Raw genomic sequence first — 26,714 nt, 5'->3', positions numbered from 1 at the left:
CAATCCGTCCAGGTTACGTGTGCAGAACGTGTCAATAGAGGCGGTCCGAGCCCGGCTTGTCGTTTTTGCTCCTTCATTCGTTGCTTCCTTCCTCACGCCTGAAGTTAAATGTCCTCTTTCATCTATCTTCACACAAGTACTCATATATTCGCCACCTCTCAGCCCTAGTAGAGATAAAGCTTCATAGCTGGGACAAATACTACTCATCCAGCGCCTCCAATCTGCGTCTTCTGTCGCGATGGATTTCGAAGAAGATCAGCCACTGTGGGATGGATCGCGTCAAGAGGAAGAAGACGTCTACTTTGGAAAATTTGGTTACGCAGAGGGGTACGAGTCTCCGTATCACCCTAGTAAGCCCATTGTCTGCGTTGTCCTTGCGAAAGCATTTGACCATGAGCGACAGATAATTCTCCAACACCAAGATACGACATTGGTCTTTCTTCCAGGTCACTCAATCCTGGACAAAATCTAACCGGCTTTTCAGCATCCCAATTCAATCCCTCAAGGCATACTCCATTCCCGCTGATCTCAGACTCTCATTCGCTCCTCACCGATCTGGCCCTTAACCGAAGTACAAGGCAATTCACTCCCGAAAACTCACTTGCCCGTGACCATTCAGCTATTTTGCAACGGCAGCAAAGCGAAAATTATGGAGACGAAATTTGGGAAGATGAGGAGTTTGTGGAAGCAGTCAATGAGAGCTTTAATCATGAGAGTGCGTTTCAGATTGAAATGATGGCGAAGACATCTCATCGGCCATTACCTTTAGTTGATAATGCGAAGGAGTATGATCCTGTAATCACTGCAGAGACCATCAGAAGTCGAGAAGAATTGAGGAACAAGGCAGTCTTCAACAAGAATGGTAAACCTCTCGTACCATTGTCAAGACTTCGTGAGTTGTGTCTTCTGTTTGTAGACAGCATGTTCTCAAAAAGGAATTACAGCTATAGACCAGCGCAAGTTATTCAAATTTCCCTGTTTCAATAACGTCCAGAGCGAAGTATTTGACGATGTAAGCTTTTACAATAAATCAAACCGATGCTTTTGATGCTAATAAGGCGAAATACAAGGTATATCAAAGTGATGAGAATCTGGTTGTCTCGGCACCCACTGGTTCCGGAAAAACAACAATCTTCGAACTCGCGTTCCTCCACAACTTATCATTTAGAACCCCCGACGACTCGCTCAAGCCTTTAGCGGTATATATCGCCCCCACTAAGGCTCTTTGCAATGAAAAGGCCAAGGACTGGCAGGAGCGGCTAAGTCAAGCTCTTCCGGATGTGATATGTGAGTCATCAAATTTGTAATGAAAAGCACTACTGATGGGAGAACTATAGGTAACGAAATAACTGGTGACTATGGCAATACATCCACAATCTATAACTCTATCAGGACCGCGGATCTGATGGTAACTACAGTGTGTACTTTGCCGACTGGGATGGTTGCAAGCTCTGATTATCCACAGCCAGAGAAATTCGACTCTATGACGCGTCGATCCAGAAATTTGGAGAATATGTCTCAACGTCTGCGATTAATTATGATTGATGAGGTGAGAACCATTATTGAGCGTCTAATTTCTAACCGACGCGCAGGTCCACATCTTGCGCGAAAGCCGGGGTGCCACCTTGGAAGTTGTCATATCTCGTCTGAAAGGACTTGGTAGGGGCATACGCTTTGTAGCGCTCAGCGCAACAGTGCCAAATATCGATGACATCGCTCGTTGGCTAGGACCGACCAGAAATGAATATGGCCAACTTTCAAGAGGGGTTCTTGTCGGAAGGGAAGTGATCAGCGCAAAGGAAAAGAGGGCACCGGCAGTCGACGATATGCCCATGGCCAAAGTCTATAAGGTTGATAATTATCATCTGATGCTAGTCGTAAACTAACGAGCTCAGTAGTTCGGAGAGGAATACCGGCCTGTACCTCTTCAACGTGAAACTTACGGCATCGAGTCCACCGGAAATGATTGGGCGCTCGCCAATAGACTTGATAAAGAGCTCTTCCCTATACTTTTGAGGCACGCAGCTGGCCAACCCGTCCTGGTTTTCTGTCCTACACGCAAGTGTAAGTGGTAGTGAGAGCATGTATGCTTCCTCCTACATAGGCAAACTGATAAGTATGCAGCATGTCAAGCGACAGCAGAGTCAATATTTCAGTCCTACGAAGAAGCTCGGGCAAAGGGCTTAAAGTTGCCGTGGCAACACCCACCAGGGTAAGATCGTTTTTTTTTATGAAGGATTGCTCTTGATAACTGATGCTTTCCCGAAAGCGTCCGACTTGAATTGCAAGATAAGAAATTAACTGAATTGTCCACCTGTGGCATTGCTGTGCATCACGCCGGTTTAGACTATGGTGATCGAAGAGCTATTGAAGATGGTTTCCGCGACGGTAAGCTTCATATGATCGCGTCTACCTCTGTACGTATCTGCAATGTTACACCAACAGCAGGTTTGGCTTACGAATGTAGACGTTGGCCGTGGGTGTGAATCTACCGGCGCATACTGTAGTCATCAAAGGCGTGATGGCTTGGCAGGGTGCATCGTCTGGATTCCAAGAATACTCAGACATTGACATTCAGGTTAGGAGATCAAAAAAGGTGTGAAGGAAATGGAACTCACGTCAACTATGTAGCAAATGGTGGGAAGGGCTGGCCGTCCCCAGTATGACACCTCAGGTGTTGTGGTGGTCATGTGTGAGCGCTCTAAAGTGCGGAAGGTGAGCAATACGTTCAGTAAGTCAGTGTGACCCTAATGCGCTCATAGTATCAATCGATGTTAAATTCTCAAACAGTCCTCGAAAGCTGTCTGTAAGTATTCCATCACGTCCGCGAGGATAACTGAGAGTACCTTTTAGACATGAAAATCTTACCGAATGTGGGATTATTTTCACTGGATCCCTTGATCACTAGCTGATTCTTTGAGATCAGATATCAACAGCGAAATTGGCCAAGGAACTATTAGGTCTGTCTCATCAGCCCAGGAATGGCTCAGAAAGTAGGTAACATTCGCTTGGATGCAGCCTATAACGACCATTTTTAGTTCGTTCTTCCATATTCGCATCCAGCAAAATCCTAAACATTATGCTCTGTCCGATGCAAAAGATAAGCCTGTTGAAGGTGCTTGGGAAGAATGGCTCGACCATTACGTCGAGGTAAGGAGACTATAGAACTCCATTATGCTCATCATTTACAGAAAGCCCTTATCAATCTTGAAAAGGATGGCTTTATTGAACGAGCCGATGACGATACACTCATCCCTACAGAAACGGGCAAGATCATGAGCAGCAGTATGATTTGTATGTCGCTTAACAATTAGTATACAATTCCGTCAACTAATTGAACCTTACTCAGCATACGGCACCGTAAGCGATAGGAGGTACTGCATCATGAGGATTGCTAATACTCAATATCAGATGTGCTCGATCAAGGCAATGTCTCCTGGATCGACCGTACAAGACCTGTTAGAGATTTTGGCTGGATCCACAGAGTAAGTGAATCATGTCATTGATTTCGAGATTTTCTGAAACTTTGCAGGTTCCAAGACTTGCGAATCAGGCAAGGAGAGAGTGGTGTATGTTATGTTGTCCATTGTCGAAACCCTAAATGCTAATGATAATGATTGCTTCAGTTTTTAAACAAGCTTCGGATCAATGAAGAGATCCGTTTCCCACTCGCAGAAGCTGTGAAGAGCTATGCGTAAGCTATCCAAAGGTTTCTTTAAAACGTCCCTGACAGTAATCAGCGATAAAGTCTTTCTTTTACTTCAAGTGACTTTCGGAAATATCATCCTTGAGGACATTGCCAAGAAGACAGAACTCACCTCACCAATTCAAACTCTTATGGCCATCTACAACCATGCCCCTCGCATTGTCAAAGGTAATAAAACGCATTCTCGTTGTCCAGTATTGACATCGAAGGAAGCTATTGTACAGTTCACTTTGAATCGTGAATACGGTATAGCTGCGCGCTCGGCCTTAGAACTCCATCGAGTAGTTGTGGGTAAAGCTTGGGAAGACTTGCCCACCATTTTCCGTCAGATCCCTAGCATTGGTATGTTCTTGTGGCGAACCAATAGATCATCGACTGACTAAGTGCAGGCCCAAAGTCCATTCGAGTCCTAGGACAAAACGGCATCACAAGTGAGCAGCTATGACATCTTGGACTATGCTCACGCGCACTCAGATTTTGATCAGCTTCTTGACGTGGAATCAGAGAAGATACAGTTATGGTTGAATAGAGGGCATGATTTCGCTCGCGCAATCCATGAACAAGCTCGAAGAATGCCACGATTCCATGTGACTATGGAGTAAGTGAATCATCAGTGACGGAGGTAGTACTATCAGCTAAACCCCTTTCAGGGAGGAAAACATGGATTACGATGGAACTTATAATGTTCTCAACCTGCGCGTGAACATAACCCCCAAGGCTAAGGTCATTGCGACAGAATCTAGAGGCAAACGTGGCGGCTTTATAACGCAGTATAATCTCTCGACTTTGTTCTTAAACCAGAGTGGAGGATTCATCGGCTACCGGAGATTAGAGCTGAAGAAACTAATAAAGAACAAGGACAATAGCTTCATCATAGCAGTTACGCTGAGCAAGCGCTGTGATAGTGTTGCTGCGATAGTCGGGGGTGGGTACAGAATGTAGAGGAGTCTTCTACTGATACCTAGTCGATGAGGTCGCTGGTTGCTCGACAGTAATTCACTACAATACAAACTTGGATGACTCAGTATATCCCGAAGATTTGGAGGATGATGAAAATGTAGAGGGTAAGAATTGGACATTTTATCTCACGTGTCGTGACTGACACGACATAGAACCACCTTCACAGAGAACCCTTGTTGAGCCTACTCCAGAGCTGGAAGAGGAATTGCTTCCCAACGGCAATGTTAAATGTCATCACTCATGCAAGGACAAGCTAGCATGCCAGCACGTTTGCTGTAAAAGTGGGGTACCTCCAAGGAAACGGAACAAGGCAGGTGCAAGAGCTTCGGGAAGAAGTAATGTCAGAACGGGTAAGGAAGCTGCGGAACACTTTTCCAAACTCATGGAATTCTGTAGCCGCTGACCGTATTCGGGAGACACAATACTGCGTGGAATCACCCAGAGAAGAATTAAGACCAGTAGGGAAAGGTAAGAAGTTGAGAAAGTACTGAGCTGATAATTAATGACAGCCGTTCGAAGGATACGACAAGGTTCTCAGATGAGTCGATCCCCGTCCCCTGCTTCAAATGTACAAGCTGCCAATCATAAAGCAGCGATTGTTTCAGAGATGCAACCGAACACAAGAGGTAAGTACGGCTATCCTCGGTTGCTCTAACCAGCGTAGCCGTTGAACGTGTACGTGAAGCGCGTATCGTCCGTGGTCCATTATCTTCTACAGTTGCAATTGAGCCCAGATCGAGAAGCACCACGCCAATCGTACCGCCTAAAGCAGTCAAGAATGAGAGTAAGTCATTCTATTTATTAAACTTAAGGACTTCGCTGACGAAATTCGAAGACATTGCGAGTGGACAGATAAAAGAACCATTATTCCTGCCAGGATCAGACGACGATTACAACGCGAGGCACCATGAGAATGATCCTTCACGGAAAGCTATCGCTCGCTCCAAAGCAATGAGTGGTTCGACATCAAGGTATTTTGATCAACCCAAGACATCCGGCAAGGCCAAAAATGCACTTTCTCGCAAGCCTCCAACAATGCCAGTTACGTCTTCTGCCTCTCACCCTTCCATCCTGGATTTATTGCCAGGACAAGCTACAATCAAGAATAACAGCGATGCCAATTCTCACGATTTAGGACCTATCCACGGCAACTTCTCTGATGATGGCTATGAAACAGTGCGGGAGAGCCCCGAGATGAAACATTCAAGGGTTTTCCCGCACTCTAAACCATCTATCGACTGGTACACAGAAGAGATCGTGCAGGACGATCCCGAAAAATCCACGGAGGCCAATAAATCGCACGTTGTAACCAACGCGCAGGCACCTGAAAATTGGGAATTCAATATTGAAGAGATGTTTGCAGACATCAGCGGATCCCCATCTTCTCCAAAACAGCTAGAAGAGGAGCCAAAGTCAGTTCTCAATATAAATCCTAGCCCTTCGCTCAAGCAGCCAGCACGACTCATCATTGGCGGTTTCGGACGTCCATCGATAAAACGGCAAAGGCTCCATGAGGACCAGCATTCAAGCAATTATTCGCTTGCCCAACCTTTCGCTCAATCAGATAATCCCGATATCTTACGTGCAAATGAGAACGGGCCTACGGCACAAGGACGTGCGTTGTCTATACTTTTCACAAAGCACATTGACTGATGAGCTCCATCGTTTGTACTTTAGCTTCAGCCTCAATGCCGCAGAATGAGATGGATGAATTTGAAGATTGGTACATGGGGGAGGGCGGATAGAAAATGTGGTGGATTGTATCATAGATCTGTGATATATTCAAGCGTTATAAGTACATCTCTCACTCAACATGCAGCATGCGATATGCTCTGGAAAAATTAGAATGGCGGATTGTAGGATCGCACTCTGATGCAAATTAGGCCACCTTCAAGGAACACATCAGAGGATGTTACCTACTTTGAGAAGAAGAACGGCTTCTGATTCTTGAGCGAAAGGGCCAAAGTTTCGCCTGTAGTGAGATTGATGGAACGATATTCAAGAATATCAAGCTTGTTCCACCTGATGCAAGCCAAAAATGTTAGCGGTTCCTGTGATGACCATCAATACTGAGACTCACCTTCCACGACTTGTCTGCCTCAAAGCCAGCTCCATCTCAAACTCATATTTTGGCTTTTCCACCCCAGGCTCTAATAAGTCCGAGATGATAATCCTTGCGGGGCGCTTTTCCCCAGATTTGGATGGAACCCATTCGGAGTCGATTTCGGGATTGTGTATAGCGTCTGAGCGGATGAGTCGCCAGCGGCCGAAGTGTAAACCCTTGCCGCGCAAAGATGGACGGAGAACAGGAACGATTTCGGAGGGGCTTTGAGAGTGATTAGTGGAAATAATGATATGGAGAGATGGTACGTACTGGTCCGTTGTTAGAAAAGAGATTACTGAGCCGTCGGGATAGAAACGCAGGAAGCGATGGTATGTGACTATGATTGATATCAATATACAACTTCTTTATGTGGTTTCCGGCGGCATACTCAGATGGGTGATCTGCGGACATGGTCTGATAAGCACATCACTTATGGCAGTATTTACGAATTACTCACCGCGATCCATTCATCTCCTGCACCAGGTCGACTAAAACAACGCTGTTGGCATCTCGGGGCGTACGCACAAATGGACCTACTCACATATAATGACACACAGCAATATAACATCCGTCCATCCTAACCCTTTCTTCTTCGATCAACGTCGTTCGCCATTCGCCCGCGTGCCTTTGCATCAGATCCTTCACTGTGAGCCCTCCTGGTGGGAGTATCGCAGGCTCTCTATAGATCCTGCATGCTAATCTTCTCCAGACATTTGAGCATTGTGTGAGATATCTCGCTCGCCAACATGTAGCGGCGAATCGTTCCACCCAGATGACGTCCAAATGAGCAAGGATAGGATCTATGAGCTCTGCTGGAAGACTTGCAATCGGTATAGGTAAATCCTCGTCTTCTGGCAAAAAGGTAAATTCGTAGGGAGCGATCGGTAATGAGTCCAGTATGGCCGTCAGAGCTGATTTAGATGATGTCTTAGATGAAGCTATTGGTGCAGCGGAAGATTTGACGTAGTCGGGGTGGAGTTGGATATGGCGCTGGAACGAATAGGGCTCCTCTACAGGTGCTGATGGCTGGACAATATCGGCAGAATTGGGAATAGCTGGCAAGGGATTCTCACTCGTCCCTTGTTGTTCCAGGACTTGTTGGGCAGTGGCTTTCGCGACAGAACGAGTGTAGAGTTTATCCACATCATCTACGGCAGCGCTCTCAGCTTAAATCCTTTTGTGTATTCATCCATTACAAAGCCTCACCATCCATCTTGAATGCCCTCCGATAAAGTATCAAGGCTTCATTCAGCTGGCCACTCTGCTCGCTCTCTACAGCCTTGGCGTACGTCTGTACAGCGCGCTCCTTGTCGGTTCTGAACTTTTTCGAATGCGTCTTGCTATGGTTGGCGCCTTTGATGATGGCCATTGCTGGAACAGCTTTCGATGGACCAGCTCTAGGGACATCGTCATCGTCTTCGAACGCAGGCAGAGTGTGTGCCATCCGAGAAGTCTTGGGCGATGTCAAGGTGGCGTGACCATTGCTGTCCTCATGCTCCCGTTCCACGCCCTGTCCCTTGCTTTTCCAGATAACGTTCCCAACGTTCACTCCACTCGTGACTCCAGTCTTCTTGGCCTTGAGTTCCTCACGCCACTGGGCTCGAAACCTCTCGAGCTCCTCTTCGTCGTTGATTTGTAATGACGTTGATGTCGGCTCCTGGGACGGGTTCATCTGCAGTTTCTCCATCTCTTCGACCACATCGGGCGTGTTAGGGAACGAAGGTGTGCTGGGAGTGGACACCTGAGTAAACATTTTAATTTGTGTATGCGAATTAAAGATCCAGAGTATGTCGAAAAGAATACATAGATTTGGGGCTGCGGCCGGCGAGAAGCCAGTCTGCCTCCACCGGCGGAGGAGGAGTGAATGCCGCCCGGACACTCAGCCAACGACTCTCGAAACCAACCGTACATAACTTTTCATTTACATTTTGTTTTCGACTTCCAATTCAAAATGTCACTGGACCACCAGCACCTCCCCTCACCGGCTCCCACCCCTTCAGCCGCTCCCCCGAACCCCGCTGTTGGCCCCGCAATGACCGGCGCTCCGCCTGACCAGGCTGCTATTCGCACAGCCGTGGAGAACCAGCTGTTGCAACTATCACAGGATCTATACGAGATGGAGATCAGCGCTGGGCATGTCAAGGAAAACAGAGAGACTGCTGTTGCGGATTATATGTGAGATTTCATGATGAAGTGCTATCGCTGGGAAGAGGGCTGATCGGTTATTAGGGAAAATATCAACAAAGCTTTCATCAACTTGTCAAATCTGGCTGGTCAAATGACCGACTCGGTACCACATCAGATCATAGAGTACGTGTCGTTTTTGTCGTTTACATTCATAATACGATTGGAAGCTGACAAGAATGGTGCAGAAATGTTGACCGTTACAAAAATCCGCATGTCTACACTCGACAAACCATCACCAGAGCTACAGGAGAAAACCAGTATGCTTTAGGAAGAGTCTTGGGTCTGGAAGTCAGTCCTTTCGCGTCGTGTAATATGTTTGGGGACATGATTGCTGACGTTAAATAAAGAGTTTTCGACGTCAATTACACGATGCCATCTCCTCTGATTTCCCCGAAATACCACTTCCAGAGCGGCGGCACCAACCTATCAAGACTTCTCAAGAGGAGGATGCGCCCCAGGAAGGAGGATCGACTATGCCAAATGGTTATTCTGTAAAAATTGAGGATGGTGCTGGTCCGGATGGTCAAAATGGACAGTCCATTGTTAATGGGATGAGCTCATGAGGAGCAATTTAAAAAAAAAAACCTCATCGTATCGCAATCAGGGAGCGGACGGAAGAGAGCAGGGAGCAACATGTTTTGCGTGTTCGAACCATTACAGGCCCTTTTATTGTTGTATTGTATGTATGTACATTGGCATGTTTGGCATGTTATACTTGCTTTCGTTACCACTGATCTATGCAGCGTATTTATACGCGCACCTAGACAGAATCTTTCTAACCGTCATTACATCCTACAGCACGTAATTCCATCATCTCAATCACTCCGACTAATTCTTCCTTCTATCTTTACCAGGGCAAGCTGATGGTGTTGTTCGCTACTTTGATGTTAAGTGTGAAACAGGGCAAGACGCTGACGGAAAAGATAGCAGAAGAGCGGTCGAGAGAGTTTTTTTCTACATCACTCATGTCGTCAGTTATCACTTCACTTATAAATTAATCAGCACTGGTTTATATCAGACACCTGGCAAGAAAGCTCAATGGATCGATCTCAAAGTGCCATCTGGCCTTCACACGGTACTGAACATGTAGACAACAAAACAACTTTTTTTCCTAGTGACAGCAGAAATCAGCCGCATACCGTGCCTCCTACAACCCATCGTCTGTATTCGACACTTCGATTTATGGCCATCTTGCCCTATCCGCCAACCGAGCTTAACCGGGCATCAAACTAGATGCATCTTGGCTCAGTTATTACACCTTCTCCTCTCTTTCCAGCTACACAACTCTGCTGCTGGAAAAATCCATCGCTCGTTCGCTTGTCCTTTTCCGATTGTTCGAGGCTGGACAAGTACGAGATAATGCAATCAGCGTCACAGGAGTTGTATAACGGAAGTCTAGCTAAGCTAAGTTACGTACGTCAGATTCGTAAATTGGCCACCCGGTGTACGAGATGATGGAATGTCGTCAGGATGATCGACGCGGTAGTCTTCATCGACTTCAAAGCTTTACAATTTTAGTCTGTTAGGATAGAAGCCGGGAAACATGATCATTTGAAAATATGTGTTGTCAATGATAGTAGATGTAGTATGATGAATGGAAGTGGTTGCAGCTGTTCATGCGAACCACCGAATATATATAACAAACACGAAAGCAATTGATTTTAACTTGTTAAGGCTCCTTCGTAGCACCGCATCGCTAAGTGAACATTCGCATCGCTCGCTATGTCCATTCAAAGTCAATCTCCCCAGCATTCGGCTTACAACAATATGTTCTTCACAGTTCTCAACATTTAATTTCTCCTTATTACTCCGTCTTCTTGTGGGTCACCCCCACTTCATCAGCAATGTCCACCAACTGCTCCTTCTCATCCTCTTCTTTATCCTTTCCTCTCCTCGATTGCCGGATGAGCCATATTTCGCGGATGGAGAGAGTGGTGAATGTAAAGAGGGCACAAATCAGAAGGCAGACTGTGACTAGAGTTGGAATAGAGTTAGTTCGCGTAAGCTGGAGTCAAGTAACTCATGGGTAACAGCTTACTACAGACGGTGATGACGAGCCACTGTTCGAGGCAGGTAGAGTCGCCAGAGTTCGATACACCTGGGAGAGTGTCCAGCATTGAGATAAGAGCCTCAGAGAAACTCCATCGCAAAGTTATGATCACGATATCTACCGCACCTTGATTGGAGCTTTGAAGGATGAAAGGGAGGTTTGAAAGGAAGGAAGGTGAGTGGGAACAACTCTCTCAATGAACACCGGCTATTTTATTATGTAAACTACTATGCTCCAAGCGGCATTAGTGATGCGTTTCATAGAATAATCAGTGACAGAGACTGCCGTTATGGCTTCATCATCAGAACGCCAGTATCCCCAGCCTTCAGCGTTCAAGCCACTAAGCACGAGGCTCTCTTCTTATTTCACATGGCCCTTTCGCTTGAGCTTTCGTTCCAGCCAACCCTTATAAGCATGCACCATCCCATGCTCATGGTCCACTCGATGTCGTCTCGACCTAACACACATAAATGTGATGCCGACGACAAGCTCTGTGATCATAAGCACTATCGTTACTTCTACAGGTGGTGTCAGTATCAAAACTCACTCTAATGGTATCAAAAGTACCTAATCCGAACTCACTAAGGATGGTATCCCATGCTGAAGGTTCGATACAGGTCAAGCCATTGGAATCTGTATTGATTCCATCTGCTGTCTCATCCAGGAGGTCAGACATTGTTCTGGTGCCTCACTGTTTGTGAGAAGTCGTTCTTTGGCCAGTTGATAGATTATAAATGGCAAAACATTGTGGAATCCCGCGGCTTCTCCTACCGAAAAGTCTCATCTCCGTGAAAGGAAGTTAACTGAATGAGGGTACTGTCAAGGGGTGCGCAAAATCTGTTGCCATGATTTTTGTTGTTGTAATGTCCATAGAAGCCTTTACATCTAGCTGATACTGTTGTAATCTCTCGTCGTCTTGTCTGGGTTATTACGGTTATTGATTTATTCAGCCATGGATTACGAAAAAGCAACAGATGAGGCGCCCGACTGGGCAAAATTCAGCGGAAGCGGCGTATCGCGGAAGCTGTCGCCTTAGGTCAAATCTATATATCCCCTCATTTAACGTCTTCCTCTCGCCGTCCACCACTTCTTCGTGTTGCTATTTTATCAACGAGTGCATGTATTCGACGACTATTTGAGACATCCAACATGGGTCGATTAGCCGAAGCACAGAGAAGGCTCCTCGAGGTGAGCAAGTTACCGGAGCATATGCGAAATCCTTTCTTACCTTCTGCAGCAAATGATGGGCCCCGAAGCAATGGGTATCCAGGCGGTCAATCTCGACTGGTGGAACGAAAAAGTCTGTAGGAACTTCCTCTTCGGAACATGTCTGCACACCTTGTTTGGTAACACCGTAAGTTACAATGGCTTAGGTTAAAGATGTACCGGTCTTATAGAAGCTGTCATAGAAAATGGATCTTGGACCATGCCCCAAGGTTCATTCTGACCGTATCCTCAAACAATTTCGAGAGCATGCCGAAGCGAACCCCAACGATCCCAGGCTCTCTGCTTTCAGACAAGAGCACGAAAACAGCCTGTACTCATTTGTGGAGGATTGTGACAGAAGGATAAGGGCGAGTCAGAGAAAGTTGGAAAAGACACCCGAAGAGAACAGAAAGACCGTCGATCTCGTGAGTGGGGTCTGCTGGCCAGCTGAGTTGAAATACTGATAAGGTGTAGATGAGGGAAATTGGAGAAATTGAGCTTTCTATCCAAGGTGGTACAGAGGAAATTGAGGCGCTTGGTGAGGCAGGAAAGGTTGAGGAGTCTATGGAGAAACTTGCCGCCGTCGACGCTCTCAAGGCTATGAAGGCCGAAAAAGAAAAGGATCTTCAGCACCTCAACGAAAACGCTGGTGCAAGTGGTCACCAGAAGCTTCGTGTCTGCGAGACTTGCGTATGTTTGATCCCTTTTCCCCATTGGCTCTCAACTGACAAATGTATAAAGGGTGCCATGTTGAGTGTTCTTGACTCTGACAAACGTCTTGCCGACCACTTCGGTGGTAAGCTCCATTTGGGTTACCACGAGCTCCGTAAAATCCTCAGTGCCTTCTCCGAAGCCCGCATGACCGGTCGACCCATACCCATCATCCCTCCCAAATCCCCTCGAGCTGACGGGGATGAGCCTTTACCGTTCTCCGCCCCCGCCATCCCTGCCACCGCACCTGCTGCCCCCACTGGTCCTCGTTCTGGGCTAAACCCCCCTATGGGCCCTTCAGGCAACGAGCCGCACACGCCCCACCACGCTCGTGTTCCCCCTGTTGAAGAGATGCCCGTTGTGGGACATGGCGACAAGGTGAAGCGCGAGGCTGGCGAGCTGGTGGAGGATCTGAAGGAAGAGAGGGCGATGGAAGAAAGGGATAAGGAGAGGGAGAGGTATAGGGAACGAGAGAGAGATAGGGATGATAGACATGACAGAAATAGGTATGACGATAGGGATAGGGACAGGTATAGGGACCGAGACAGGGAGAGGGACAGCAGGTATGGAGGAGACAGAGATAGGAAGAAGAGCTACGAGTAAGTGCTGCATCTGATTGAAGACGGGTTGTGCTAATGGTGGCAACAGCCGCGAGAGATCGAGGTCTCCTGTCAAGCGACGCGTTCTGTAACAAACTCTGGGCCTTGTTGAAGTGGTAAATATGCAGTTTGATCGACTATCGCTACATGTTTCTGGACGGGCCTGCTTGTACAAATGATCAAACTAACTAGAACAACCACATTGGTAACCAAACATCTCTTTTGCCCCAACTCCGCATAAACGTCTCTGCGCTTCAAGCTCCTCTCGAGACCCCTCACCTTGCCCCCAGTTCTCAAATGGTTTGGTGGCCATCTGTATTTTAAGTCAGCTCAACAGAAGTGGCTCTTGGCACATTGTGTGCTCACCTCAAGAATCTTCCATAACTCTCTTCTGGCAGTTCTAACCCCTTCCTCTACCTTCTGTTTGTCCACATCATCCTTACTCTGTGCAGCCTTGTATGGATCCGTAAGAGCTTCTTCCATCTTACCAAGCAATTCCTCTAGGATCCATTGACGAAGCACGAATGTAGGATTCTTCTTTCGCATATTCGCAGCGCGCGCGGGTTCCCAGTCATCGGTAGTACCCCAGGCAAATTTTTCGTCCTCGAGGTTCGCTCTCTTGGCGTACATCCCAAACCATTGGACAAAGTCTCCTTCTACCAATTTAAGGGAATCGTCGGAAGCAGACTCGTCAACTGCTGACTTCACCCAGTGTGGAACAAATTCCTTAATATACTTATCTCCGCTTTCTTGACTTGCTTTGGTAGGTGAAAATTCGCAGAGGCCTCTGAAAGCCGTGTGGAAATCAAGATTGTGAAGTTGCAAATAGTTTAGAAAGTCGTATTTGATATCACGCTGATCGAACTGCTGTTTCGTCTTGAGACCGAATCTCTACTCCTTAGTCAGTTTTGTCACCTCGATCTGCGTCCAGTGCTGGCGGACTTGCCTGATACCATCCATTCATCTCAGATTCTTCCTCATACTCTTCAAAGCTCTTTTCCCAGCCCTTCATGACCTCTTTGCCTTTTTCACTCCATTCTTTGATGTCTTCTTTAGTCTTGCCCTCACTCCATCCTTTAGGGATGTCGCCGTGGATTGATTCGTAGCCGAGTAAAGGGGATACAGAGTCGATGAATTTGGACAGTGCGAATTGGACGCGAGATACTTGATTACGATAGGCATACATCCCGGTAGGGTCTGATTGATCTGCAAAGCGTTATTAGCGAATAGATAAAAATGCTGCTTTTCTCGAAAACTCACTTGAGATGTGTTTCTGGTCAAATACATCCATGAAAGCATAAGGGCCATAATCAATCGTGATACCCATGAGGGTCACGTTATCGGTGTTGATCACCCCATTCATATAGCCATATACCTGCCATTTGGCGACCATCTCCGCATTTTTCTTGATCACCTCGTCGACCCATGATTTCCACCCTTCTTTGACCTCCATAATCTCCTTCATCCACTCTCCTAGGTCCCTCAGACCTTCAAAATTCCCATTCCCTTCGTCTTCGCCCTCTTCATCCGTTTGGTCATCTACCCAACCGCCACCTCCTACGAAGAACTGCTTCCCACCCGCTGCCGAAGATGGTGGATTGAGCGCCTCGAAATGACCTACTCGAATGAAAGAAGGTGCAACACGGGTCAAAAGAGAGGAAGGGTGAATAGTTCCTTCTCGGAAAACTGGGAGGTACGGGAGGGGAATGGTGAGAAGGGTGAGAGCCCGCGTTGTAGGAATACCGAGCGCAGCAACAGCTAGCCGTCACGCTTAAGCACAACAATATACGATAGTTGGAAAAAAACACATACCTTCACAGCCGAGGAACTCTCTAACGCCGCTTCGTAAATGAGCCAAGCCATCATCAGCTCTTGAGAAGGGTGTACGTCCAGCGCCTTTGAGCTGGATCTCCTGCCGACCACCTTGTTCGCTCTCAGTTTCCAGAACCGAAACGGCTCTACCATCTCCTAGTTGACCAGCCCATCCTCCAAATTGATGCCCCGAGTATCTGGTCGCCCATGGGCCGTAAGAATCCGACGCAAGAATTTTGCGTCCAGATAGGACGTCAATGAAGATTTCCCTCGCCGGATCGCCACTGGTAGGTTGTTCACCAGTCTTGCAAATTTCCAGAAGGTCACCAACATCAAGGTGCGGCAAAGAATCCTTTAGAGCTGAAGGCGAAATACCCAATATGACCGGGTCAAGCTTCACCCTTCTCTTCGAACTCTTCACGTCCAGTCCATTCTCTGCACCCTGTTCGAGCACCTCACAGGGCTCCCAGCTTTTCATAATATCCTCCGCATCAATTTTCTCGCCTTTCTCTACGTTAATACCCAAATCTTCAGCTTCCTCTTTACTGACTCGAATAGGCCACGGAGCCCACATGGGATTTACTCGAGCCCATATTCCGGGAGTAGAACTTTTGAAGATTGTGGAGCGGCGTTGGGCGGATGGCTGCGAGGAGAGGGGAAGCTGGGGTACAGAAGACTGTAGGGTTCTGGCTGCAAATGGCAGCTGATGCAGAGGCTTTGAAGAGGTCATCCAGACTTTCTATTTCTAAGATAGTACAATCGCTTTGGAAATAAAAAATCAAAGATACAGCTGAACTTTCGTTCGATACAGGCGGATGTACTGTACAAAGGAATCATCGGCACCGGGAAGCCACAAACAGATAGCCGAGGGGGTGACATTATGTAATCTTACAAAAGGAGGAGGGAAGCGAGGAGGGGGCTTGTGTAGAGCCTGGTGCCGTCGCGAAGAAGCGCCGTCTTCGTGAGCCACCTCCGCTCGCACTTGGGGTCCTTCTTCCCCGACCAGCCTCGAAAGGGAAAATAAGAAAGGAAAAAAAAAACCCAGAGTCATAATACCCAGGATTCCCTCCTTTGTTGTTCATCACCAAACTGCTTGCAACCATGTCCATCAGTACGCTTACCAAAACAGCACTCATTTGGTAGAAACTCAAGTGCAATGTCATGTGGTAAGCCCAGAATACTTTGGCATAATGCATATATAATAAGAACCCAAAACTACAGACCTCCGATGGTGATGAGCTAATAAACGGTGTTAATTACGGTACCATCAAGTGGGGAAGGTACAGGAAACTCACCTTCTCCACCATGAACTCGTCAATGCCAGAAGGGCCGCCTTCCCTTCCAAACCCACTTTGCTTCACGCCACCGAAGGGTACACATGATTGCGCGATAGCACCAGTGTTGACAGCAACCATCCCGACCTCCAACTTCTCTGCAACTCGGTGTGTCCTAGCAAGGTCCTTGGTGAAGAAGTACGCGGCAAGGCCGACCTCACTGCTGTTGGCTCTCTCGACAACATCGTCCTCATCGTCAAACTTGAATAGAGGTGCAAGGGGGCCGAAAGTTTCTTCGTTTGAGACGGCACATTGTCGAGGTACATCAACGAGGACTGTGGGTTCGTAGAAGCATGACCCTTCGCCCTTATCGATTCGCTTGCCTCCAACAAGAACCTTTGCTCCAAGACCGACTGCGTCTTGCACATGTCGCTCGACTTTTTCCACACCTCGTTGTGAGACAAGGGGACCAATAGTAACACCTTCCTCGATACCGTTGCCGACTTTGAACGCTTTGACTCGCTCGACCAATCGTCTGGCAAAGTCATCGTAAATCTTGGAATGGACAAATATACGGTTCTAAAGAGAGTGTAAGCATAGTACGCTGGATTCAATGGTAGTCACTCACAGCGCAGATACATGTCTGCCCAGCGGCACGGAACTTGGATAAAATGACGCCATTGACTGCCAAGTCGAGATCGGCATCGTCAAATATGATGAACCTGATGTTTATTAGAAGCGGTCCGAGTCATTCCTGTGAGGGTGCTCACGCTGCGTTTCCCCCCAATTCAAACGACAGCTTCTTGAGCGTTCCGCTACTTTGCTTCATGAGGAGTCGACCAACAGGAGTTGATCCGGTAAATGAAATTTTGGAGACCTTGACGCTGCATCACAATCAGCTACAGTGCATCGGGCCATCTGAGGCCAAGATTTATCACTCACTTCTCACAGAGCTCAAGACCCGCAGCCATTTCTCTCTGCCCTTTGTCCATGGTCACAACGTTAACGACACCAGGGGGGATACCAACACGCTCGCAAAGGACACACATGGCGAGAGCGGATAAGGGAGTCTCGGCGGGAGCTTTGATGACGACGGTACAGCCTGCAGCGAGAGCAGGAGCCATTTTACGGGTGATCATGGCATTGGGGAAATTCCTGTACCATGAAGCAATGAGTATGTGGATTTTGAGGTAGAAATGATCGGTCACATCGGTCACTCACCAGGGGGTGATCAAGCCACAGACGCCGATCGGTTGCTTGATAACAGTGTTGCGTGTCCCAGGGAAAGGACTGGGGATGGTCTGGCCGTAGGTTCTATAATCCTGTTAGTGCAATCACTGTACAGACCTTAATTTATGACATACCTCAGTGCTTCAGCGGCATTCCAAGTCAAGAAGGAAGCTCCATAAGAAATCTCTACTCGACTCTCGGCCAAAGGCTTTCCGTTCTCCGTACAAAGAATGATAGCCAGATCCTCGCTGTGCTCCTCCATCTCCTTGAACAGCTTTAACAAGTAGTTCTGTCTTTGGTAAGCGGTGAGAGCGGCCCACGCTGGAAAAGCAGCTTTGGCGGCATTCTAGATTGAAAAAAGAAAGGGTCAGAGATGTTATTGATGGCATTTTTTATGTAGTCGCAGCAGACATGAACTTACGATAGCCTCGGCGACCTGAGAGCGTGGCATATGAGGCATGTCGGCAAGTTTGGCGCCAGTCGCAGGGTTATACAAGGGAAAAGTAGCCCCATCAGAAGCAGATACCCATTCGCCATTGATGTACCCCTTCTGCTTGAAATGGGAAGCATCTGAGAGCAAGGACTTGGGTAAAGGACAAATGTGAGCTGCGTTCGATTGGTCACGCACGGCCTAGCTACACTCACGGCAAGGTCTTTAGTTTGAGTAAGGCTCGGCATTGTGTTGGAGATAATCTTCCTGTCAGATGAGAGAGAGGAATTGAGAAATCGATGATGTTTGAGTGAGCTCTTATGATGTATACAACCGCAAAGGGTCCTTGCCTTTCACATATCACTATACATTCAGAAGTTCCCATGTCCGTTTGCAGCCGGCCTTCCGAAGCGAAAATAGACCGAACATGTTTTGCCGACGGCAAATTAATCGCTAATACTGTACCTAGTGATATCGGCTATTGGGAAAGTCCTCCGACGGGCACGTGACCTGGACTGCACAGTCATAAGCGCCGTCAACAACAACAACAAGGCCGGGCCGTGTGCGTCACAGTCTCGCTCGCCTCCGTCGCCCCTGCTCTTCCGCGAACTACCGACGCTTTCTCCACTCCGGATCAAGCTCAAGATCTGGCTCGATAAGACTGTCAACTGCTCCAAGCGAGCGCAGGCCGATCAAGTTGCCGACAGCTGATGTAAGAAAGGACACGTTTGTCAAGCAGCGTGTCAAGCAGCTCCTACAAGAGATGAACAGCAAGTTCACAAGCTTTTCAATGTCCCCCTCGCTATCTTTCTGCAATTTAATTCCTTAGTCTCGCTGAAAACTAGCACCATCTGTTTCTTTCAAGATGCCTAGCAACTCTCGACAACACAACATTGCTGTCATTCCCGGCGATGGTGAGCATTCTTGCAATTACGCGCATTACTTTCTAGCTGACTTTTTGGGGTAGGCATCGGAATAGAAGTTACAGCATCCACTTTGAAGGTCCTTAGGGCTGTCCAGAAGAAAGTAGGAGGCTTCGAGCTCTCTTTTGATGAACTCGATTATGGAAGTGAGTATAACTCTTGTTTCTAAATAGCCATTAGCTTACAGTTTGTCAGGCGCCCGATATAAGGCTCAGGGCTCCTATACCCCCGCGGGATGGCTTGACCACCTTCGAAAGTCTGATGCCATCTTCTTTGGTGCGGTCGGTGATCCAGACGTTCCGGATCACATCTCTCTATGGGAGCTTATCTTGCCCATGCGGCAGACTTTCCAACAATACGTCAATATCCGACCATCCTCTATACTCCCCGGTATCCCTTCACGTATAGTAGGCACTAAGCCTGGGGATCTCGATTGGATTATTGTCCGTGAGAACACCGAGGGTGAATATGCGGGACAAGGAGGTAGAACGCACGTCGGTACGGAATGGGAAGTGGCGACCGAGTTGGCAGTGTTCACCAGGAAAGGTGTCGAAAGAGTTATGCGTTTCGCTTTCGAGACTGCTCAAAGTCGACCGAAGAAGTTTTTGACGGTAGTTTCCAAGAGCAATGCCCAAGTAAGTATATTAATATTAAATAATGAAATGCCTTGCTAATCTTTGGTTTAGCGTTATGGATTGCTTTTGTGGGACGAGGTTGCGGAAATTGTGTCAAAGGACTTCCCAGACGTCAAATGGGATAAGATGCTGGTAAGTGTAATCTTACTAATCAAAAGGAGAAAATGCAAGGATTCTAATCATTCTGAAGGTCGACGCCATGACTGTAAGGATGGTTGCCAAGCCCACCAGTCTCGATACTATAGTTACTACAAACTTGCACGGAGAGTGAGTGTTGCCCATCAGTGGGTGATCTTACGACCAGTCATTAACACCATCCCTAGCATCTTGTCTGACCTGGCTGCCGGACTTTCTGGATCTATCGGTATTGCCCATTCTGCCTCTCTTGATCCCACTCGCACTTCACCTTCTCTGTTCGAACCTGTTCACGGTGCTGCATTCGATATCATGGGAAAGGATCTCGCCAATCCCATTGCTGCAATCATGTCCGCTGCTGAAATGCTGAGATGGTTGGGAGAAAATGAGGCGGCAGACTTGGTAGAAAAGGCGTGTAAGCAGAGCATCGCGGATGGCCAGACAACAGGTGATTTGGGAGGGAAATTGAAGACAAGTCAGGTTACAGAGGCCGTTTGTAAGATTCTGGAGACCCTCTAAACTATAACCATGCATTCTTTCGCCTTTGACTCCCTCGAATAGGTCGACATCCTATCTGAAGTTCCTCTGAATAAGTCCCAGCGTAAAACCACCAATGTCCCACAACCGTGCTTGTCATTCCAACCGTGTTAGTAACAGATTATTTTTTCTTGAGGTAAATTTATGTATCATGTCATTTATCTTTTGTCCTGGAAAGATTATTGAATTCTATCACATTCTCCATACTTTCTTTTGAGCCGCCAGACTGTAATGATGGCACTGTAGTTAAGTAGGATTATAAAGAACAGATACCATCATCATTACCATTGAAAAGTCTCCATACATGAGGTAACCGAAATCAGACTACAATTTATAAACACTTGTTGAACTTCTATTAGTTTCCCTCGATGACACTAGCAACCTCCTTCACAGATTCCTTAATAATCTTTAAAGCCTCATCCACTTCCTCTTCACTCAGAACCAAAGCAGGGATCAATCGCAGGACAGGGTAGATACTTGTAGTGAGGACGAGCAACCCTCTGTCGTAACAAGCGTCTTGGACGAGCTTGTTAAGGTTACCAGGAAGAGAAATATCGCCGCGGTTATGGGATGAAGTGAGTTTAGAGTTAGGGTCTTTGAACTCGATGGCAATCATGAGCTGTGGGAAACAATTCTGTCAGTACATGGCATGAATCATCGCCGACAGATTTACATACACCCTTGCCTCGAACCTCCTCTATCATCCAGCCACCGTTGGCCTCGTCTTCCTGGATCTCGCGGAGGCCCTTGAAAAGCTGCTCGGATCGAGCTTGGACGTTGCCAAGGATATCATGAGTACGCATGTATCGAGTAGTGGCGAGAGCGGCAGCACATGCGACCACGTTACCAGAGTAAGTGCCCCCCTATACCAAAAGTCAGTCAGGCCATAAAGGAATAAAAACGGTCTGTGACTTACCAAAGAACCAGGAGCCATAACGTCCATGATCTCCTTTCTGGTAACAATACCAGAGATAGGCATTCCGTTGGCGAAACCTTTGGCGTAGACCATGATGTCGGGTGTGACACCAGTGTGCTCGATGGCGAAAGTCTTTCCTGTACGTCCGAAACCTGTTTGAATCTCGTCTTTGCTTCTGGTCAGCTTTTTGCATACCCATTTCTTAGTGTACTCACCAATCACGAGCATGATACCATACTTGTCACAAAGCTTTCGTAAGTGCTTAACATAAGCGGTGGGAGCAGGAATGTATCCACCCTCGCCGATGACAGGCTCAAGGAAGATGGCAGCAGTGTCTTCGGGAGCAGTCTGCTGTTGAAGCAAGTTTTCGATGCCCAAAATGGCTTGTTCAATGAGGACTTCCTCAGGAGTGTCTTTGGGAAGACCCATTGCGTGCCAGTAAGGGAAAGGAGTGGTGTAGACGCATGGCTGTGAGGCTGTTAGCTTTGGAAAAACTCGTCTAATCGTATCACCACTCACCATCAAAGGCCCAGTGCCCCTAAAGAAAGAAGTCTTGGATCGAGTCAAGGCCGCAGCGCCAGAAGTTCGCCCTAAGAAGGCCAATGTCAGCATATTACCCTTTGACATAGTACCCGGTGTATAACTCACCATGGTAACCACCCTGCATTACCACAATGTTGTTCCTCTTCGTCTTGGTCCTGGAGACCTTTATGGCGGCCTCGATTGCTTCAGATCCAGAATTCCAGAAGAAGAAGCTGTCCAAGCTTGGGTCAGGCATCATAGTCAGCAATGACTCGACCAATTGCACGTATGGCTCGGAGAGACCGATAGCGCATTGGACATGAATGATGGATTGTGCTTGGGAGATAATGGCAGCCGTAACGTCGGGATGAGCATGGCCCAGGGAAGTGACTCCAATACCAGAGGTGAAGTCGAGGAGTTTTTGGTTTTCCTGATCAAGACAATCCTCCGGTCAGCCTTGTTTTTTGGAGTTAAGTGCGCGGAATGGAACTTGCGGTTGTCAGGACTCGAAGACCTTTGCCCTCTTTGAAAACATGGTCTCGGAGTCTACCAAGTCCCTTGGTGATGTGCTTGTCAGCGAGAGCCTGAAGGCCCTCGGTAGAGGTGGTTAACGGAAGAGGCTTTGATGCCGAAGGGAGGGGAGCGATGTGAGAAGAAACAGCAGGCTCGAAGGAAGGCATTATGATTATGGTCGAGTGAATAACTCGGATAGAATGCAGAAGATAAGAATGTGGTTGATTCTTCTGGAGAAAGGAAGTACGTTAATTTATGGGCTTTAAAGCTATACATAGCAAGTATGCACGGCCTGCGGCCACAGTGAGTCGAAAATGCCGGGCAACCTCGCTCGGCTGGCCTAAACATGCACGCGAATTGGTCACGCATGCAGCGCTTAACATCCCAATCAGCAGATTGGTCGCCTGCTAATGTGAATTCGTGCACGACCTCTGCAGCGACTAGCGAAGCGAATCATAACCCATCAAGAATCTCGTTATCTCCTTATCAAGCGTCGGCAAGGGTGCTGCAAGTTGGAAGAATTACTTTTTTCGGCAACTAGTTGACAAGCGGCGGATCGGTAATTACCTATCGGGGCTTGGCCTGCGCCTCGGTCTATTGACCGGGGAATCCGACGCTACTTTATCTGTCACCTGCTGAGTCGTTTTGTGGAGATTATCCCGGCTGCTATCTACTATCTCCCACACCTATTTGAAGACGGACATGGGCCCTTACTTTCCACAATCCCCACAACAACACGCGCATTCGATCACATCTTCAGTTTCTACCATCAAATAAACCTTCTACTATATACCTGTTACCCCTTATACATAATCTATCGTCATGCCTTCTGTTGTTTGTGAGTGGTTACGAGACCTCAGCTGAGCTTGAGCACCGGCTGACGATTTTCTTTTTATCCACAGTCGACGTTGTGGGAACATGTTGTATGTTTTGGAAGCCTCCATCCTCTATCTGTTCTAGGCTGATGATCGTCCCCTTCAGTCTCTTACGATAACGGTGCCGAAGCTCTCCAGGCTCGTCTCGGTCCCAAACTAGCCAAATATGGCATTCCCTCCAAGCTCCTTTTCTACTCCTGGGTCTGCTCCACTGAGCGTGACTATTCATACCTCTCCCAGATCAAACAATACAAGGCTTTCTTCGCCATCCTTTCCAACACTCTCACACGAGTTCTCTTTCAAGCCGGTGTCCCCGTTGAAGCTCTTGACGACTTTTTCACGGCCGACGACGTTGACTACATCATGAACGAATATAAGAAGCTCAAGGCCAGACCGGGATTGGCAGAGATGATGCAAACTCTGAGGGATGGGGGTTTTGAGGTCTGGTGTTGTTCCGATGCCAATGTCGATCGAGTCAAGGGCTACTTTGACAATGCTGGTGTCGAGATGCCCCTTGACCACATTCTCTCAGCAGACATGGTCAAGGCTGGTAAGCCTGAGGCTGCTGTTTACAAGTTTGCTCGGGAAAAGGCTGGCTCCGATCAACCGGGAGAAGTTTCTGTCTTTGCTGGTAAATATTCTTTTTCTTGCTTCGAATCGATGCGTGCAAAGCTGACTAAGTTACAATAGCTTCTCATGCTTGGGACTGTGCTGCTGCCAAGGCTGCTGGTTTCCTCACTGCCTACACCACTACTTACGAGTACGATGAATGCGAGGTTATTTTCGGCAAGTCTGATTTGGTTGCCCCTGATCTTGTCTCCTTAGGCAAGGGTATCGTTGAGAAGTGGGGTAAGAAGTAGAATTAAAATAGTTGTAAATTGATAACAACAGTGCTTAATGTTGGTTCCGATAATATTTCCTTTTGGCATATGCATGGGCTTAGATACTGGTACATCTATGCTGAATACAACATGGGTGATATTAAAGCTCACATGCCATAATTACATTATGATATCTTGTTCTTTGTACATACTCTCTTTTGGTCGGCCTAACCACTACTTGACATGCTCATCATCTTTAGAGACCCTTGGGAGTATGGAGACCTTCGGTGTGGACCTTACACTGACTTTTTCAGGTTGACATTTGGAATCTTTTAATAAATATTGTGCAACATCAGCTTAGCTCAAGTTATATTCCCAACCAGTTCGCTTTTCCATCTAACAGCTACATCTCACGACGAGGAAGGTTTACATGATAACTGGAAAGAACCTACAATCTTACAACTAAACGAAAGTGCCTGAGAAGAGTCTACGCATATAACTGTATTATCTCTAGTACTAAATTCTTTACAACTTTGCGTCCCCCATCTTCGCCGCCAGAATCGCTTCGTCGGCCTGATTGGTGGTATCCAATTTTGCCTTATCCCTTTGACCCATAGCTGCCTTAATCAAGTTTATCTTGGACTCAAATCTTTCCTTGGTCAACCAATATGGTTGGGGAAGAGCATCTTGGAAGGCCTTGTTAGCGTCAGGTGTCGTGGTGCCGTTCGAAAGGTAAGAGAAAGCCAGAGAGGAGAGAGCGGCGGTGCAACCAGGTATACGAGGCATACCTAAGAAACAGAGGCTCATCAGCAGCTGTAAATTCGCTACGAGTTGCTATGATCAAGGCTCACCATGTCCTGTGAACCCGGCACAAATAAAGACTCCTGGCTTGTTAGGGACTTCACCGACATAGGGAAGAAGATCGCTTGAGTAGCCCAAGACTAAGGGACACTTCGTCAGCTGAGGACCATGGTGGTTTACAATTGATGTACTCACTTCCAGACCAGACTCTATCAACGTTACCGTGCTTATTACCATTCCAACCCACAAAGTACTTTTTCATAAAGCCTTCAAAGTACTTTTGAGCTCCAGGCATGTGCTCATTATCGTTCTTATTATCATACCACTGATCTATATTGCTCAAGAAGCAACCCTTGGCTCCGCCAAGAATGAGACTCCTATCTCCGCTACCAGGAATCCTACCCCTACCCTGTCGGGGGATCATATAGTCTACCTCCCCAGGGCCATGTCGGAAGCCAAAGGTGTATTTGATAGGTCCCGGAATAGACCCGTGGGAGTGGGAAGGAGCGGGGGTAATGGAGCATGCGGTACCACGGACAGGGAAGATGAGAGATTTGAATTCGGGAAGGAAGCCAGAAGTATAGGCGTTGGTGGCTACCACGACAGAAGTGGTCGTGATAGATCCGCGGGGGGTGGTGACCACCCATTGACTGGGTTGGGAGGGGGATCGTTCAAGAGATAGAGCGGGCGTATGGGTTTGAAAGTTGAGACCACGGCTTAGGCCAATGTGTGTTACTGTATCTTTTGTCAGGCTCCATTTTTACGCACAGGCAAGGAGGATATGGCTTACAAGCAGAAGCAAGTTTGTAAGGCCAGAGGTGACCGGCAGGGTAGCTCGCGCCCCAATACCCTCCTCGCACACCTGTAAGCGCCTCAAGTTCTTTAGGATCTTCTACCACTCTCAAGTCGTGTTTGGCCATATCCTCACCCCAAGCAGCCTTTCTCGCCTCGTAATCCTTCTTGCCTGCCTCAGCGTCTTCCTTCCTGAAGCAAACGTCAAAAGCTCTGGTGACGTGCATGTCACAATCAATATCTTCCTTCTTGACGATCGCAGCGTACTGTTGAAGAGCAGCGGCTTCAAATGTGAGAAGCTGGTTTGCGATTTTCGGTCCATGTTTTGCTGCCTCTGCGCGGTAGCCGAAAATAGTCATAGGCTTACAGTGACCGCCTACAAGTAACAAGCTATCAGCTATAATCTGCTGTCATAAAAAGACTAATCACGACTCACCGTTCCTCGCTGTAGCCCCACCACAAAATTCGTCTGCCTCAAGCATAACGATCTTGATGTCCCTCCCAGCTTTTCGGGCATTTTCGTACACATGATAGCTCATCATGGCTCCAGTGAGGCCACTTCCAACGATGACAACGTCGGCAGACCTTGGGAGCTCAGGTGTAGTGTGGGCATTCTGCAGAAGTGGGTCGCGTTCAGAAAGCCAGAACGACTCTGTACGGTTCTGGACAGGGAGTAGACGATCTTCTTGGTTGGGATAGGTGGGAGATACGGTCATTGTGATGCGTATGGGAGAGTGATCAGGTTCAGGCTCGACAAAGTCAGGAGGTAAGATGAGGAATGTTAAACAGGATAGTCGATTGCTTTCTGTTTTGACTGTTCTCAACCGTCGGCTCCTTCAGACGTTCGGGCCGACCTTCGGAAAGAGCGTCGGACGATGAAGAGTCGATGATCAACCCGGACAACATGCGTACGTTCGCGTGAAATTCCTTCCACTGAAGAAGCTTATCATATCGCCTGACCTGTGCTGGCAGTGG

The 26,714-nt window shown here is 47.6% G+C and overlaps 12 protein-coding genes across 12 annotated transcripts; 5 read left to right on the top strand and 7 right to left on the bottom strand.

Annotated features, from left to right (window-relative positions):
• Window positions 1–122: 122 nt before the first annotated feature.
• On the top strand, window positions 123–6,502 carry CNI00970 (DNA helicase, putative). Its single transcript, XM_024657783.1, has 34 exons — window positions 123–350; window positions 404–715; window positions 770–892; window positions 945–1,012; window positions 1,071–1,287; window positions 1,338–1,417; window positions 1,466–1,549; window positions 1,593–1,850; window positions 1,899–2,064; window positions 2,125–2,212; window positions 2,270–2,417; window positions 2,468–2,578; window positions 2,632–2,715; window positions 2,763–2,806; window positions 2,854–2,873; window positions 2,927–2,993; window positions 3,039–3,150; window positions 3,192–3,294; window positions 3,350–3,360; window positions 3,412–3,485; window positions 3,533–3,569; window positions 3,627–3,694; window positions 3,741–3,874; window positions 3,920–4,048; window positions 4,096–4,137; window positions 4,181–4,304; window positions 4,357–4,631; window positions 4,672–4,770; window positions 4,819–5,016; window positions 5,063–5,134; window positions 5,176–5,292; window positions 5,331–5,450; window positions 5,502–6,281; window positions 6,344–6,502. The coding sequence occupies exons 1-34, from the start codon at window positions 239–241 to the stop codon at window positions 6,409–6,411; spliced, it is 4,545 nt and encodes a 1,514-aa protein (XP_024513495.1). The 5' UTR covers window positions 123–238; the 3' UTR covers window positions 6,412–6,502.
• On the bottom strand, window positions 6,116–8,534 carry CNI00960 (F-box domain-containing protein, putative). Its single transcript, XM_024657782.1, has 9 exons — window positions 7,977–8,534; window positions 7,312–7,918; window positions 7,228–7,258; window positions 7,159–7,171; window positions 7,041–7,107; window positions 6,747–6,992; window positions 6,587–6,688; window positions 6,271–6,535; window positions 6,116–6,215 (listed from the first exon to the last, which is right to left on the bottom strand). The coding sequence occupies exons 1-8, from the start codon at window positions 8,521–8,523 to the stop codon at window positions 6,508–6,510; spliced, it is 1,641 nt and encodes a 546-aa protein (XP_024513496.1). The 5' UTR covers window positions 8,524–8,534; the 3' UTR covers window positions 6,116–6,215; window positions 6,271–6,507.
• Window positions 8,535–8,686: 152 nt separating this feature from the next.
• CNI00950 (hypothetical protein) lies at window positions 8,687–9,701 on the top strand. Its single transcript, XM_024657781.1, has 4 exons — window positions 8,687–8,945; window positions 9,000–9,080; window positions 9,143–9,245; window positions 9,305–9,701. The coding sequence occupies exons 1-4, from the start codon at window positions 8,722–8,724 to the stop codon at window positions 9,518–9,520; spliced, it is 624 nt and encodes a 207-aa protein (XP_024513497.1). The 5' UTR covers window positions 8,687–8,721; the 3' UTR covers window positions 9,521–9,701.
• An 845-nt stretch (window positions 9,702–10,546) lies between these two features.
• Window positions 10,547–11,165, bottom strand: CNI00930 (hypothetical protein). Its single transcript, XM_572735.2, has 2 exons — window positions 10,996–11,165; window positions 10,547–10,931 (listed from the first exon to the last, which is right to left on the bottom strand). Exons 1-2 carry the CDS (start codon window positions 11,072–11,074, stop codon window positions 10,762–10,764), a joined length of 249 nt encoding a protein of 82 aa, XP_572735.2. The 5' UTR covers window positions 11,075–11,165; the 3' UTR covers window positions 10,547–10,761.
• Window positions 11,166–11,958, bottom strand: CNI00925 (hypothetical protein). The gene is made up of 2 exons (XM_024658728.1): window positions 11,590–11,958; window positions 11,166–11,525 (listed from the first exon to the last, which is right to left on the bottom strand). Exons 1-2 carry the CDS (start codon window positions 11,681–11,683, stop codon window positions 11,368–11,370), a joined length of 252 nt encoding a protein of 83 aa, XP_024514401.1. The 5' UTR covers window positions 11,684–11,958; the 3' UTR covers window positions 11,166–11,367.
• A 135-nt stretch (window positions 11,959–12,093) lies between these two features.
• On the top strand, window positions 12,094–13,665 carry CNI00920 (small nuclear ribonucleoprotein, putative). Its single transcript, XM_572846.2, has 6 exons — window positions 12,094–12,195; window positions 12,245–12,361; window positions 12,417–12,638; window positions 12,688–12,903; window positions 12,955–13,523; window positions 13,573–13,665. Exons 1-6 carry the CDS (start codon window positions 12,157–12,159, stop codon window positions 13,613–13,615), a joined length of 1,206 nt encoding a protein of 401 aa, XP_572846.1. The 5' UTR covers window positions 12,094–12,156; the 3' UTR covers window positions 13,616–13,665.
• On the bottom strand, window positions 13,626–16,121 carry CNI00910 (conserved hypothetical protein). Its single transcript, XM_572821.2, has 5 exons — window positions 15,336–16,121; window positions 14,784–15,281; window positions 14,470–14,729; window positions 13,890–14,414; window positions 13,626–13,836 (listed from the first exon to the last, which is right to left on the bottom strand). The coding sequence occupies exons 1-5, from the start codon at window positions 16,063–16,065 to the stop codon at window positions 13,708–13,710; spliced, it is 2,142 nt and encodes a 713-aa protein (XP_572821.1). The 5' UTR covers window positions 16,066–16,121; the 3' UTR covers window positions 13,626–13,707.
• Window positions 16,122–16,496: 375 nt separating this feature from the next.
• On the bottom strand, window positions 16,497–18,599 carry CNI00900 (succinate-semialdehyde dehydrogenase (NAD(P)+), putative). Its single transcript, XM_572819.1, has 9 exons — window positions 18,485–18,599; window positions 18,261–18,422; window positions 17,974–18,185; window positions 17,831–17,923; window positions 17,552–17,764; window positions 17,380–17,493; window positions 17,238–17,331; window positions 16,631–17,188; window positions 16,497–16,574 (listed from the first exon to the last, which is right to left on the bottom strand). Exons 1-9 carry the CDS (start codon window positions 18,515–18,517, stop codon window positions 16,551–16,553), a joined length of 1,503 nt encoding a protein of 500 aa, XP_572819.1. The 5' UTR covers window positions 18,518–18,599; the 3' UTR covers window positions 16,497–16,550.
• A 246-nt stretch (window positions 18,600–18,845) lies between these two features.
• On the top strand, window positions 18,846–20,483 carry CNI00890 (tartrate dehydrogenase, putative). Its single transcript, XM_572848.1, has 6 exons — window positions 18,846–19,183; window positions 19,237–19,338; window positions 19,388–19,827; window positions 19,879–19,959; window positions 20,018–20,094; window positions 20,151–20,483. Exons 1-6 carry the CDS (start codon window positions 19,135–19,137, stop codon window positions 20,479–20,481), a joined length of 1,080 nt encoding a protein of 359 aa, XP_572848.1. The 5' UTR covers window positions 18,846–19,134; the 3' UTR covers window positions 20,482–20,483.
• Window positions 20,484–20,806: 323 nt separating this feature from the next.
• On the bottom strand, window positions 20,807–22,708 carry CNI00880 (ornithine-oxo-acid aminotransferase, putative). Its single transcript, XM_572817.2, has 7 exons — window positions 22,432–22,708; window positions 22,064–22,367; window positions 21,935–22,005; window positions 21,631–21,883; window positions 21,416–21,582; window positions 21,177–21,362; window positions 20,807–21,118 (listed from the first exon to the last, which is right to left on the bottom strand). The coding sequence occupies exons 1-7, from the start codon at window positions 22,615–22,617 to the stop codon at window positions 20,855–20,857; spliced, it is 1,431 nt and encodes a 476-aa protein (XP_572817.1). The 5' UTR covers window positions 22,618–22,708; the 3' UTR covers window positions 20,807–20,854.
• Window positions 22,709–22,776: 68 nt separating this feature from the next.
• CNI00870 (haloacid dehalogenase, putative) lies at window positions 22,777–24,264 on the top strand. The gene is made up of 4 exons (XM_024657780.1): window positions 22,777–23,288; window positions 23,353–23,373; window positions 23,432–23,956; window positions 24,016–24,264. The coding sequence occupies exons 1-4, from the start codon at window positions 23,273–23,275 to the stop codon at window positions 24,183–24,185; spliced, it is 732 nt and encodes a 243-aa protein (XP_024513528.1). The 5' UTR covers window positions 22,777–23,272; the 3' UTR covers window positions 24,186–24,264.
• A 294-nt stretch (window positions 24,265–24,558) lies between these two features.
• On the bottom strand, window positions 24,559–26,680 carry CNI00860 (conserved hypothetical protein). The gene is made up of 5 exons (XM_572737.2): window positions 26,176–26,680; window positions 25,738–26,115; window positions 25,143–25,682; window positions 24,998–25,087; window positions 24,559–24,934 (listed from the first exon to the last, which is right to left on the bottom strand). Exons 1-5 carry the CDS (start codon window positions 26,453–26,455, stop codon window positions 24,672–24,674), a joined length of 1,551 nt encoding a protein of 516 aa, XP_572737.1. The 5' UTR covers window positions 26,456–26,680; the 3' UTR covers window positions 24,559–24,671.
• Between the last annotated feature and the right edge of the window lie 34 nt (window positions 26,681–26,714).

The sequence above is a fragment of the Cryptococcus neoformans genome (assembly GCF_000091045.1).
Source record: "Cryptococcus neoformans var. neoformans JEC21 chromosome 9 sequence".
NCBI classification, from domain to species: Eukaryota; Fungi; Basidiomycota; class Tremellomycetes; order Tremellales; family Cryptococcaceae; genus Cryptococcus; species Cryptococcus deneoformans.
Note: the sequence above shows the minus strand (reverse complement) of the source record. Positions and strands in the feature narration are given on the sequence as shown.

Bases quoted from the DNA above. Each gene is read 5' to 3' on its own strand.
- CNI00920 (XM_572846.2), top strand. From the start codon at position 12,157: ATGGGTCGATTAGCCGAAGCACAGAGAAGGCTCCTCGAG. The intron at 12,362-12,416 runs GTAAGTTACAAT...AAGCTGTCATAG, and splicing joins ACACCTTGTTTGGTAACACC to AAAATGGATCTTGGACCATG. The intron at 13,524-13,572 runs GTAAGTGCTGCA...TGGTGGCAACAG, and splicing joins GATAGGAAGAAGAGCTACGA to CCGCGAGAGATCGAGGTCTC.
- CNI00880 (XM_572817.2), bottom strand. From the start codon at position 22,617: ATGCCTTCCTTCGAGCCTGCTGTTTCTTCTCACATCGCTCCCCTCCCT. The intron at 21,884-21,934 runs GTGAGTGGTGAT...ACAGCCTCACAG, and splicing joins GGGGCACTGGGCCTTTGATG to CCATGCGTCTACACCACTCC. The intron at 21,119-21,176 runs GTATGTAAATCT...TGTTTCCCACAG, and splicing joins AGGAGGTTCGAGGCAAGGGT to CTCATGATTGCCATCGAGTT.
- CNI00870 (XM_024657780.1), top strand. The intron at 23,374-23,431 runs GTATGTTTTGGA...CGTCCCCTTCAG, and splicing joins CGACGTTGTGGGAACATGTT to TCTCTTACGATAACGGTGCC. The intron at 23,957-24,015 runs GTAAATATTCTT...AAGTTACAATAG, and splicing joins AGAAGTTTCTGTCTTTGCTG to CTTCTCATGCTTGGGACTGT.
- CNI00930 (XM_572735.2), bottom strand. From the start codon at position 11,074: ATGCTGGACACTCTCCCAGGTGTATCGAACTCTGGCGACTCTACCTGC. The intron at 10,932-10,995 runs GTAAGCTGTTAC...TTCCAACTCTAG, and splicing joins GCTCGTCATCACCGTCTGTA to TCACAGTCTGCCTTCTGATT.
- CNI00890 (XM_572848.1), top strand. From the start codon at position 19,135: ATGCCTAGCAACTCTCGACAACACAACATTGCTGTCATTCCCGGCGAT. The intron at 19,184-19,236 runs GTGAGCATTCTT...TTTTTGGGGTAG, and splicing joins TGCTGTCATTCCCGGCGATG to GCATCGGAATAGAAGTTACA. The intron at 19,339-19,387 runs GTGAGTATAACT...ACAGTTTGTCAG, and splicing joins TGATGAACTCGATTATGGAA to GCGCCCGATATAAGGCTCAG.
- CNI00950 (XM_024657781.1), top strand. From the start codon at position 8,722: ATGTCACTGGACCACCAGCACCTCCCCTCACCGGCTCCCACCCCTTCA. The intron at 8,946-8,999 runs GTGAGATTTCAT...ATCGGTTATTAG, and splicing joins ACTGCTGTTGCGGATTATAT to GGAAAATATCAACAAAGCTT. The intron at 9,246-9,304 runs GTCAGTCCTTTC...CGTTAAATAAAG, and splicing joins GAAGAGTCTTGGGTCTGGAA to AGTTTTCGACGTCAATTACA.
- CNI00925 (XM_024658728.1), bottom strand. From the start codon at position 11,683: ATGTCTGACCTCCTGGATGAGACAGCAGATGGAATCAATACAGATTCC. The intron at 11,526-11,589 runs GTGAGTTCGGAT...CACCACCTGTAG, and splicing joins AGCATGGGATACCATCCTTA to AAGTAACGATAGTGCTTATG.
- CNI00970 (XM_024657783.1), top strand. From the start codon at position 239: ATGGATTTCGAAGAAGATCAGCCACTGTGGGATGGATCGCGTCAAGAG. The intron at 2,874-2,926 runs GTGGGATTATTT...CTTTGAGATCAG, and splicing joins ACATGAAAATCTTACCGAAT to ATATCAACAGCGAAATTGGC. The intron at 2,994-3,038 runs GTAGGTAACATT...GACCATTTTTAG, and splicing joins GCCCAGGAATGGCTCAGAAA to TTCGTTCTTCCATATTCGCA.
- CNI00960 (XM_024657782.1), bottom strand. From the start codon at position 8,523: ATGTTTACTCAGGTGTCCACTCCCAGCACACCTTCGTTCCCTAACACG. The intron at 6,993-7,040 runs GTACGTACCATC...TCACTCTCAAAG, and splicing joins TCTTTTCTAACAACGGACCA to CCCCTCCGAAATCGTTCCTG. The intron at 6,536-6,586 runs GTAGGTAACATC...AATTTGCATCAG, and splicing joins AAGCCGTTCTTCTTCTCAAA to AGTGCGATCCTACAATCCGC.
- CNI00860 (XM_572737.2), bottom strand. From the start codon at position 26,455: ATGACCGTATCTCCCACCTATCCCAACCAAGAAGATCGTCTACTCCCT. The intron at 25,088-25,142 runs GTGAGTACATCA...AGTGTCCCTTAG, and splicing joins TGATAGAGTCTGGTCTGGAA to TCTTGGGCTACTCAAGCGAT. The intron at 24,935-24,997 runs GTGAGCCTTGAT...TCTGTTTCTTAG, and splicing joins TGCCGGGTTCACAGGACATG to GTATGCCTCGTATACCTGGT.
- CNI00900 (XM_572819.1), bottom strand. From the start codon at position 18,517: ATGCCGAGCCTTACTCAAACTAAAGACCTTGCC. The intron at 18,423-18,484 runs GTGAGTGTAGCT...CCTTTACCCAAG, and splicing joins CTCAAACTAAAGACCTTGCC to TCCTTGCTCTCAGATGCTTC. The intron at 18,186-18,260 runs GTAAGTTCATGT...TTTTCAATCTAG, and splicing joins CTCAGGTCGCCGAGGCTATC to AATGCCGCCAAAGCTGCTTT.
- CNI00910 (XM_572821.2), bottom strand. From the start codon at position 16,065: ATGACCTCTTCAAAGCCTCTGCATCAGCTGCCATTTGCAGCCAGAACC. The intron at 15,282-15,335 runs GTATGTGTTTTT...CGTGACGGCTAG, and splicing joins AGAGTTCCTCGGCTGTGAAG to CTGTTGCTGCGCTCGGTATT. The intron at 14,730-14,783 runs GTGAGTTTTCGA...AACGCTTTGCAG, and splicing joins TGACCAGAAACACATCTCAA to ATCAATCAGACCCTACCGGG.